The 10,849-nt window shown below is 50.8% G+C and overlaps 3 protein-coding genes across 3 annotated transcripts; 2 read left to right on the top strand and 1 right to left on the bottom strand.

Moving 5' to 3' along the window:
- Window positions 1-584: 584 nt before the first annotated feature.
- Pmar_PMAR012531 (conserved hypothetical protein) lies at window positions 585-6,525 on the bottom strand (the record flags this gene model as incomplete). The annotated part of the gene is made up of 26 exons (XM_002787708.1): window positions 585-1,379; window positions 1,425-1,662; window positions 1,895-1,991; window positions 2,039-2,156; window positions 2,208-2,348; window positions 2,399-2,523; window positions 2,578-2,711; window positions 2,761-2,923; window positions 2,974-3,139; window positions 3,317-3,443; window positions 3,490-3,642; window positions 3,687-3,745; window positions 3,790-3,882; window positions 3,932-4,033; window positions 4,083-4,164; window positions 4,218-4,387; window positions 4,490-4,602; window positions 4,712-4,796; window positions 4,847-5,067; window positions 5,298-5,436; window positions 5,480-5,640; window positions 5,843-5,983; window positions 6,029-6,134; window positions 6,178-6,265; window positions 6,317-6,412; window positions 6,464-6,525. The coding sequence occupies 26 exons, from the start codon at window positions 6,523-6,525 to the stop codon at window positions 585-587; spliced, it is 3,975 nt and encodes a 1,324-aa protein (XP_002787754.1).
- Window positions 6,526-6,862: 337 nt separating this feature from the next.
- Window positions 6,863-8,201, top strand: Pmar_PMAR012530 (membrane-associated progesterone receptor component, putative). Its single transcript, XM_002787707.1, has 5 exons — window positions 6,863-6,936; window positions 7,070-7,289; window positions 7,336-7,469; window positions 7,520-7,580; window positions 8,049-8,201. Exons 1-5 carry the CDS (start codon window positions 6,866-6,868, stop codon window positions 8,169-8,171), a joined length of 609 nt encoding a protein of 202 aa, XP_002787753.1. The 5' UTR covers window positions 6,863-6,865; the 3' UTR covers window positions 8,172-8,201.
- Window positions 8,202-8,330: 129 nt separating this feature from the next.
- On the top strand, window positions 8,331-10,775 carry Pmar_PMAR012529 (hypothetical protein; the record flags this gene model as incomplete). Its single annotated transcript, XM_002787706.1, has 15 exons — window positions 8,331-8,425; window positions 8,480-8,618; window positions 8,733-8,844; window positions 8,896-8,999; window positions 9,042-9,102; window positions 9,147-9,239; window positions 9,322-9,362; window positions 9,417-9,547; window positions 9,587-9,700; window positions 9,875-9,977; window positions 10,024-10,072; window positions 10,147-10,252; window positions 10,293-10,368; window positions 10,409-10,504; window positions 10,692-10,775. 15 exons carry the CDS (start codon window positions 8,331-8,333, stop codon window positions 10,773-10,775), a joined length of 1,404 nt encoding a protein of 467 aa, XP_002787752.1.
- Window positions 10,776-10,849: the final 74 nt, after the last annotated feature.

Genomic DNA, 10,849 nt, shown 5'->3' with positions numbered 1-10,849 from the left:
CATCCAGCTGCTTCGAATAGCCCTATAAACTCACTCACCGTCCAACACCACATCTAGACTGACCTCTTCCAATACAGGCCGCAGCCGTTCCGCTATGTCCAGTGGTAGCCTAAGGATGCACTGTAGGTCGTAGGGCCATGGGACCTGCATGAGGCATCCCTCACCCACTACCAGGGTAGACCCTACCTGATGAGGCGTTGGAGGTTTAAGGACCATGCCATTAGGGGGCAAAGCTTGGCCAGCTCCTAGGTGGTCACTTCCGGGTGGCGTAACTCCTCCAACACTAAGAGGCAACGGCTACTACCCATTCAGGATGCCGATCACATATAAGGCAACATGAACCAACAGCCCCTGCAGCTACTACTGTATCGAAAAATGCGAAGATGAGCCTAAACCAGCTGCTCTCGAGCCACCGAAATCTCCTTGAGAGCTCTGCGCTCCACGAATCCGTAAAGTCATCAGAAATTATATACTGCAATAACATGCCCCAGCCTAGCCTCGACCGATTACGATAACAACACAACAGGAAAGGCCTCGCTAGGAGGAACAAAGTGGATATACTTTCATACCGCATTTTTATAACTTTATACTCTCATCAGAGCAGAGGAACCGCCGCCTCCCTCAAGCATGACGCTATCACTGGTAAGCTGGTGTTGCTCCTCTCCCTGCTCTCTAGGATAGAGGTTCTTCAACTCCCCACCTGGCTGGGCAGCAGGGAGGAGAACCTCCGTGTTGTTGTTGTTGTTGCCGACATTGATGGTAGACAGAAGCTCAGACGAGGAGAAGTCGAAATTATCTACAGTAACCAAAGGGATATAGGACGATGGAGGTCTTGACAAGGAGGAGGAGGAGTCATTCTTATTAACTCCATAAAGAAAGTCATCAGGCAGGACTATCGTCTCATCGGGCTCACTAGTCAAGGCCGGACTAGTCCCACTACAGCAGCTAGAGTCAGTAGTGGAAGCACTAGTACAGGTAGTGGCATCCTTCTCAACACTACTACAAGGAGGATGAGGAGGAGCAGGGGAGGAAAAAAGACCCTCCTCCACCTCCACCTCCTCAGCAGAAGCAGTAGCAGCAGTATCAGCCTCCTGACGAGCCCCATGGGATAGTATATCAGCAAACAAACGTTCAATCAAAGTCAAACCACAGCTTTCGGCCTCAGATGTCCGATTGTAAGGGGAGGCCAAGGCGGCCATAGGAGATGCCCTCTTAGTCGGCTTGCCAGCCTTTCGTGCCAAATAAGCTCGGGAGATCTTCCTAGCCTCATCCAAAGTGTTGGTGACAATACACATCTCCACCAGGGCCGCGTTACTCGCGCTTTTCAATTTCCCTATGGACCGAACCACTGGTCTCAACTCTGGGTGCTTCCGTACCTCCTGAAAGCACAAGGTCTATCATCCTCACCTGCTCCTAACACTTACTTGTCCGATCATTCGCCTCACTCTCATACGACCATTTTCCCCCAATGGGAGCTTTGTCAGAGACGACGCCAATTTCCTTATACCCGCGTCACTGCGTATATCAGGCCCCAACACGGCGGTCGTACCAGCGGCAGACGTTATACTATCCCTCTGTGCTACAGGGTGAGGACCGTCGACATCGGTAGTCTGCGTGCTGGCAGTCACCCTTGCTTTCACTGCTGCTTCGGCCCTCGAAGGCCTTGGGGGAGGAAAGAGGCCAATGGAGCCGGGTGGACGGGTGGGTGGTAATGAAGGGGTCGGCGACCGATCATGAACAAATCGCAACATAGCAATCGTACGACACTATGGTCGCTGGTAATAGCAAGCCTAGCGAGGGACGAGGTCATACCACCTCAAATACTCATACCACAACACCGCCTCATCGTAAGAAACATAACTACCACCAATCGAAACACAACAGGAACATCTACTTCCCCGTAGCCTTCTCGACGAGCTCTCGTGCCAGAGCTCCTGCTGCTGAGGACGATGCCACTAGGATCAACTCCGCGTGTGAGGCTGTTTCCCGACCTAACGATAACACCACAGTGACGGTCATCATAACGGCCTACCCTTACAGTGTGCAAAGACCATCTCCCCTGAGGGTGTGCTTGCAGCAAAGACCCGCTCATCCCCGATCACCTCCACCAGGTGGAAGCCGACAATTCCAGTCAACTTGCTGGACACGTCCGGAACCTAGCATCGCAAATAATATCAACAGCGGAGCGAAGCAGCAACATTCCTTACATGGGATAGAGAGATCTGTATCTCGCAGGACCCCTGCAGCTTTTGCCAGTCCCCACCAAGCTGCTCGATGGTAATGTCCAGAGGCCTCAACTTCACTTCGGTAGCCTCATGCGACACGGGAGAGGGCGCGAACAAGTCCAACTGACGGACCAAGGGGATTCCTCAAGCACAAGAAGCTTTTATAATAATACCTGCCCAACACCCTGTCCCACCGGGGCCTCCGGAACAGACGGCGATGAGGCCATGCCACCCAACAGGTCATCCTCACTAGAAGACAATATATCCAAGGGTGAGGCAGTGGGCACTGGTGCCGCAGCTGAGGGCAAGGCCAAGTTCTCCTCTCACAGCCGACCCTCCATAGGACTACTACCTTCAGCTGTAGCTTGCTGTGCCTCTTGATGATCAGTAGGAGTCCCAAAAAGGTCCAACAGATCAACTGCTTCAGCACCACCCTGCGGCCCTGCACCTCCCTCCTTAGACCGTGAATATCCTGGCTGCCCCACCCTGAGGACCTCACCATCACACGCACAGCTAAGATTCCTCCCAAGCCTACACTGATCTCGAGCCAGCCATGGGTTGTCGTGGAGCAGGGCTACTACCAATACCAGCAAACAAGGCGCCCGCCATCTTCTCTTGTGCGGCTCTACGACGTAACTCATCCGTACTGGGATAGGCGGAAGCCACGGAAGGCCGTGCCCTCGTACTTGGCTCGGGAGCTAATACCACGGACACAATCAGTCACCAGCAATGCCAGACTATCACCTACAGCTCACTGTGGCAGTAGCCTTTGCTGTCGGGACGACCTCCTCCGAAGTGGCGGAGGGTTTTCGAGCGTTGAAGCCGCTGGGACCCCACTTCTTTGGAGCGTTCACTCTAAGACCACCTGCTGCTTGGGACTGGGCAGAGCCGGATTGGTAAGGGCTGGACGGGGCCTGAGGTGCGCACGCATGCACATGACTTCGATGATACCACACCAGCGTGAAACGACTCCACTTTGAAGGGCTATGCCCTCTCACCGTTGAAGAGGCTCGCCATGCCTCCGAATCCCGCCGAGGCACTGCTGCTACTGCCGTTGTTACTGTACTGCTACTAGGCTGCGATATTGCTACGTGGGACGGCTTAGTAGGCGCACTATAAGGCGTGAAGTTGAGACCAGAGGGCCCCCAGTGGCGCTCTTCGTACGAACAAGACGACGGCGATTGACCAGCATACTCTACGACATTAGGCCGACCGTATCTGTAAGTAGGCAGATCAGCCCATCTCCGAGACACCATCCTCTTACTCCTTCATGCCCTCCGCTATTGCCCTATCCACCATGTCATCAAGGAAGGATAGGGATACGTCGATGAGAGAGTCTGATCGCTCATAGTTGGCCTCATCATACGGGAAGGCCGACGGTAGCAGGTTAGGTGAGCCATCCAGGATCTTGAGGTATCTACCCTGGAGTATACGGGAGAACATAAAGTCCAATAACACTACTCGAGGCTCCTCTGATACATGTCCGGGTCAGTACTGTATTTGCGGAGGGCTCGTCGGACCTAGGGATGGTTAAGTGAGGCTACTGGACAAGAGAGAGCCCTACAGTGTCAACGGAAGGCGTAGCAGTAGTCTGCTGTTGCTCCTGACTTAGTAACTTCATCATCGATGAAAATAGATACCCTCGAGTTACTCTAGCCTACCACAACACCGACTATACACGAATCGGCATCTGACCGAGGACCGACCTCAGTAAATGCTGGACGATCCACTGCTTGAGCCAGAAGGTCTATTATGTCATCAATGGTATACCCACTGAGTGTGCACATACACCCGTACTCGCCTAGCACCTACATGGATGTTATCTCATAACGAAGGCCGCTAGGCCCCTTAGACTACCCAAGCCACGACTCTAACAAGAACATCAGGCAAGTCATCCGAGCTGGCAGCCAACATCTTCACATAGGTGTTCACAGCCCACCTAAAGAGAAGCACCATCACCATTCATACCCAGGGAGGCACTCGGTGGCCTACACTCGGAACTCAGGATCCTCCTCGCCGCTCTCCGCCACCAAACGCATGAGGGAGGTGGGTAGTGATGACGGCACCAGAGACGGGGCTAGAGTGAAGACCTGGTTCATGGTCTCAACGTACCACTGATTAGATGGCGAATACCGCTCTGCTAAGGACCCCACTTTACGGACCTGACCGAATACGATAGGTACACTAATAAAAGAAGAATGAGACCGAGTAGAAGACCTTTCTACTGGGACTAACCTCATCAGAGGCATTAGACAGGTACTTACCAGATCCCTGCGGAGGTGGACGTCATGGGACGAACGAAGATTCTGTAGCATCTTAGCACATACCACAATGACGTTAGCAGGGTTGGTCATGCGGTAGAGGAGGTCCAGTGTACCTAAATAAGGCTCCATCATCTACTCGTGTATAGAACCCTCATGGATATAGAAACTATGCCTCGATACACTGCCAAAACCAGCCGAGCGGGACACCAGCAAGATTCTTACGTCTCTTTAGGGTTTCATCAGGATCTTCTAGACACTCCACAACCTTCAGCTGATGCTCTCTAGCGTAATCAGGGTTCACTGTGATCTGACGACCAGGACTACAAGACCACTACTTCATAGCATATCCTGTACTACAATCATTGCAAGTCCTGTCACTCCTAGATACTTAAGATTGTGACTGTCGCTCTGGAGGAACTTGGAGATTGACGCAGCACTTTGTTCGAGGAGGGTATGGCTAGGGTAGAGCTTAGCAGCACACTTAACACACTCATAGACAACACTGTAGCCCGCATTGACGCCGGTGTCAGCACGCCGCATAGTCTCCTGGACTATATCGTACACTTGGGCGCTCACATCTGAGAGGGAACCGCCAAGGATTGAATGAGTTTAAATGCCTCAACTAGGAATTGAACCGGAGCGATCAGATAGCACGTCAAGAACACTAACCACTGAGTCAAATCTCCTAACAATCAACAAAACTAACCACGACAGTCCACTGTCTCGAGACTAACAACCGCGATACGATAAGCACCTCATCCACGCTAAATAGTCCCCTTCGCCACCCTGTCACTCGCCCAGCACCAACCTTGATCTCCTTCTCCCAGCATACCCAGAAGGTTCACTAAATTCACTTGCAGCCAGGGGGCCGGCATACGATGGTAATCAAAGTCCCTCGGCAACCTATGCTCTATGATTTGCTTCAAGATGTTGACCAGAGATGGCACCTGACTCCAGAACTAGCCCTCCTTGCCTTACCAACCGTATTACCAGGTCCTTGCAGGACTCGGGATCGTAACGAATAATGTCCCTAAGGAGATTCAAGCTAGCTCCCATCACTGCCGGATCTGGATCACACAGAGCTCTACGGACATCTTGCTGGACATCATCAACCACCGAGTCTGGTGATAGTCTAAAAAAGTGCTGGATACCTGAGAGGAAGAAGAAAATATGCACATCCTCAACTACATGGGTCGATGACAATATGAAAATTCTGGGAGCAAATTTTCCGAATTTCGACTTGTTTCTGTGGACTTCTATCCAGAGTTGTGTGTGTGAGCTTCTACTATCGGTGAAGAGCAGCCTAGTAAACATATTCTGTCTCTAGGCGAGCACCCACTGCAGCATACTTACATATAATGGCCTTCTTCCTCACTGCATCCTGAGTATGTGTCAATAACTTGGTGACCAAAGGCAGGATAGCCGGGATCATCTCTGCATTGACCAGCTGTGTGATCGCCGACAGGGCGGCACAGGTCTCTAGGAAGTTGGAACCTTATAAGGAGGATGTGAAGCATAGAGTGTTGTAGGGTAGACTACTGCCCAAGTCCCGCTGCATGGTGTTGACCAGCAGTAACATAAGTTCATCATCACCATTTAGGAACAAGGAGGAGGCCATATACCCCACCTTCTTGCTGTATACGTTCTAAGCAGTAGACTTCAAGTGAATCTATGGTGTACTTTCCCACCTTATCTTGAGCCAGTTTGACCGCATGGATGTAGGCAAAGGAAGCGTCATGACCGAGCATCTCCACATAAACAGCCCGGATCATATACCTAATGACATCTAGACTATCTAGCTGGAGAATGAGGTACCCCTGAGGTTACTCTTTCATCTTCTTAGAGGAGATATTGGGCTCTAGCAGTTTCCGTTTGAGCACCTGTACTTCGCCCTGTATGATTTTATCCTCCTCTTGCTTCGACCTAAGCCACCCCTACCCCTAACGACAAGCCCTGCATGAAGCTAGTCAGTACTTGCTCTCCCCGATAGCCCTTATAAGCTGGAAGAAGTCCTTCGATAGATGTCCTCCCGACATGATTAGGTAGAGGAGGTTAACCTCCCTACAATGCAAGCTACTACGAGGACTAAGATACGCACTGAAATCTAGCTTCGTAAAATCATCTAAAAAGCGCTCACATACGCCTAAAATTCCAATCCTGAGTGAACTGGTCACATCTTCCTCGAAAAAATGTTACAGGAGGCCATGTAGAATATGTTAGCACCAGTCTGCTATGGGGAGTAAGAATGTTTATCCCCAGCTACTGATCCTTAGCGTTGAGGAAATGCAAGATTCTCAAGATAAACAAGATTTGACTCTCTACTAGTGTCTGTTGATTACTATTCGGTTCATGTTAGCGTTACTGTTGGTTTTTACTATGCTGAACGATAGCGCTTATCTTCCCTCCTGGGTAGCTCTCATATGCATTTTGGGTGCGGCCTTGATGTGGTAGTAGCCGGCAGGGGAGGAAACATTTTCACAGTTTTTCGCGTTTTACGTTCCTATGGGTTTCTTCCAGTAAGTATTTCCTCTTCCACTGATCGGTCGCAAGTAGGGCCTGGGGTCATGCCCTTCTATGCAGGTATCTTACTCGGGAGCAAAGTCCTGCTCCTAGTCCCGAGCCGTATAAAGACTCTAAAGGCCGTCTAGTCTTCTCCTTTGCCGCATTACAGCGCTTTGATGGTCGTAATAATGCTGACAAGAAAATGTACATGGGCCTTAAGGGAAAGGTCTATGATGTCACTAAAAGCCGTATGCTTGGGGTGCCTGGCGAGCACTACGCTAAGATATGGGCTGGCAAGGTACGTGGTTACTCGAGGGGAAGCTATTTGACGATTTTTCTATCAGGACTGCACCGTGTCTATGTGCCTGCTCTCGCTGAAGCCTGAAGATGCCAACCGAACAGATTGGGATGAAGTCCAGAAGGAGAAGCCTCAGTATAGGAAGGCCCTTCTCTCGTGGGTGAAGCATTTCCACGACAAGTACCGTCTTGGGTCTCTCCCCCCGTGCTCTAGTGATTGCTCTCATCTAGATACCCTGTAGTTGGGTATGTTGAGGAATACATAAAGGACGGTCGGGATCTCGAGGCTGAGGTAAGCCGCTGGTTACAGGTAGTGGTATATTTACATTTGTGAGTATAACTAGTAGTATCTATTTCTATATTATAGTGCATATTGGGGTTTCATCCTAGTGATATGAAAAACACTAGTGAAAAATATATTTCACGACTACTGCATATCACCGCGAATATCGCCTTTTCCACCGAGTTTTACGCCACTTCACGTAAAGCGGGTCGTGAAACTCCAACATATCGCCATGTTCATATTGTACCGGTGTGGGAAGATATGCACGTAGTCAACTACATGTGTAGGTGGCATTTGCGGAAATTTTGAGGATGAAAATTGAGGAATTCCCATTGGCTTCTGTACGCTTGTACACGAATTTGTATGTAAACTTCTATAGTTAGTGAGGAAACTTCTGGACTCAGCTGAGGAATACGATCATTTACTCCAACACTGTTTTGTACATATTGGGAGTAGTGCATACATCTCTCATTGCAGGATAAGCAGGACTTTATCGAGATAGAGGTGATAGAGAAGGCCAAGGCGGCTGAGAAGGCGGCAATCCTTGAGAAAAAGAAGAAGGAAGCTGCTGCTGCTGCTAAAAAAGCAGAGGCCCAATAAGCTCTTAAGCTTTGTTTCATTACACTGTCTAGAGTAGTGGCCTGTAGTTCCTAGTGCACTCAATGACGGTCTCTTCTAGCTTGCCTCGTTATGAGTAACTCTTCGTCAGCATCCGTCCGAAGACCATCGATCAGCTATGAGGTGGAGGCTAGTAGTGGCATGCTGGTTAATGAACGGCGAGAGTGTCGAGATATGGCAGGGCAGTTGCTGAGGGCATGTGGGGCGGCTGGTAGGGTTACTCATCGAGAGCTTAGGTAGTAGTACTAGTCATCTATGGGGTAGGGTCTAGTGATGTTGGTGCTTTTCAGGAAGTTCGATACGTGTTGGAGTCGCACTGTAGAGGTGGAGATATCGGGTGGAGTTCGAGCTAATGTTATGTTACGGCTACTAGGGGTGAAGGACACCCCCACTAAGACAGTTAAGGGGGGGTTAGGAACCTCATTAACGGTAGCTTGCAGATCCTGTTTGCTATCGGGCACAACACCAGAGCGGGGGGCGGCCAGTCAGAGTGGAGCTGGGTAGGTGTAAAAGGTAATGAGGGGATGATGGTGGTGTCGTTAGGCAGCATGGTGGAAGGTGGCTGTGGCCTTGTATGATCTTGTTGGTTACAATGCACTAGGCTTTGAACTGGACTGGGCATGCAGTAGAGAAGGGGATCCGATACTCCTCAAAGGTAGGAGCTGGAAGCCTTGGAAGCATGAAGTATATTGCTATCATCCCTCAGACCTGACCTATGGACAGCGAACAGAGGTTTTCATACGAGCTATGGAGGAGAGCAAGGTCAAGGCTTGGTCGCTGATAGTGATGGCTTGGGGAGGGGCATGCGAGGTAGTGGTAGTTGGGGTAGGTTGATACTCATCCCTTTTCGAGATATTCTTCCATCTTGCTACTATGCGGCCTAAGCTTCTGGGTGAGATCTATTCTGAGGTCCGTGAGCCTCATCCTTGCACGCAGGCACATACCATGTTATGGTAGACCCAGTGATAGAAGGGGCGTTGCCTCCTGTGAAGACACTACTGAATAGAATCGGGCATATGAGGGTCATGGTCCTCCAGACCTTCCCTTACTGTAAGGCTGCCATTTCTAGGGTCCTCGTATGCCTCCCCATCAGCGAATCTGAGGATTGTCGAGGGTATTGACGATGGGATAGGGGTGCATGCGGCTCGGGAGATCCTTAGTGCTATGAGCAAGGTAGGGTATGAGTTGTAGTAGAGGCGGCTTGTGGTGTCGAGTTTCACCGTCAAGGTTGGCATATGTGAGGAGCTGGAGGAGTGGTATGCTTTTGAAGAAGACGAAGTGGCCCTTCCTGAGGCGACTGAGAGTGGGAGAGGAGCCCTTATCGAGCTTCCGAGATATGCAGTGTGTGCTGTGGCTAAGTAGGGTCTACCCTGGAGTTAATTACGAGGGTTTTGCAGGTTCCTACTTGGACAGGGGGAGGGCACTCTCCCCGCTATGGGAGGACCTGTGGACCAAGAGAGGCTTGTTTGTTGGGGTGATGATAAGCTGAAGGAAGTTGGCTCCACTGGGAGGTTCTTTATCATCTACGAGTTCTCAGTTTAGACTCTCGGGAGTTCATCACTGGGAGGTCCCCGTCTGGTAAAGGCTTCTAGTTCGGGGAGTCGGAGGCGACCTAGGCCTCCTCTGAGGGTGTCAGCTCCGCTCCGCTGAGGTTTGAAACAAGTTTTGCATTTTCAGCATTGTAGTAGCGCTGAGCTCCGAGAGGATCTCTTCCGTAACCAGCCTGAGTCAGAGTTTGCCCGTAAAATCAGAGAAATGGAGGAGGAAGATTCTCGGGAGGCCCTGAATGTAATCCAGACTGTGATGGAGCCTTCAACTTGGCATGTCCTGTTAGCTGGGGAGAGGTGAGGCGACTGGGGACGATGCTGATGAAGGCAGTAGAGGTGAATCCATGGGGGACTCAAGTGAACCTCAGGATATTTATGCAGTTAGTTGGTAGTAACCTCCCTAGTCTCAGGTCCGGACGGAAAGGTGGAAAAGGCGTGTCGGTTCGTTAATGAGATGTACGGCATTCGTTGCAGCTTCCCTAGAGAGGGCAGGTCGCGGTTTTGCTCCATTCACCAGTAAGGGCGGTTCTTGATGATGTATTGAGCTGGTCCGTAGGGGGGCTGGCAAGAAGGCCCCAAGGGGCTGTGCTTATTGGATTCTCAGACGGCAGGGCTACTGCCCCCTCCCTAAGGTGACTGATGTCCCTATCATGTCAACGGGGTGTTTGTTAGGAACATGGTAGTCAGTTCTGCCCGGTGCATAGGCCGGGGTCGGCTCCTGAGCGGAGCGATGGTCGGAGATGGACCCTTGGGGTATCTACTGACAAGGTCAGCTGCTGTGACGATGAGCTCCCATTGGTTTTCATCATAGCATGCAGAGTAGAGGAGGTGAACAAACCAGGTCTCGGGCTAGGAGAAGTAGTCTTCCTATGGGCGCGGAGGAGGTAGGTTACTTTTAACTTGTTCATTAACAGCAAGACGGTTTAGGTGCATTCGGTCGTCGATCCACGTTTAGCTCGCCTCGAGGGATGAAGACTTCGAGGGACTTGTGATGGTGTGTTTGGCCTGTAGGAGTAAGGTGGCTAGCATGGACACGTGATGATAACAATGGGTATCTTCGTTGACGTGATTCAGATGGTTGAGTTGGATGGGGGATAGGTTGTTCATGAAGAG

The sequence above is a fragment of the Perkinsus marinus genome (assembly GCF_000006405.1).
Source record: "Perkinsus marinus ATCC 50983 genomic scaffold scf_1104296929318, whole genome shotgun sequence".
Taxonomy (NCBI): domain Eukaryota; phylum Perkinsozoa; order Perkinsida; family Perkinsidae; genus Perkinsus; species Perkinsus marinus.
Note: the sequence above shows the minus strand (reverse complement) of the source record. Positions and strands in the feature narration are given on the sequence as shown.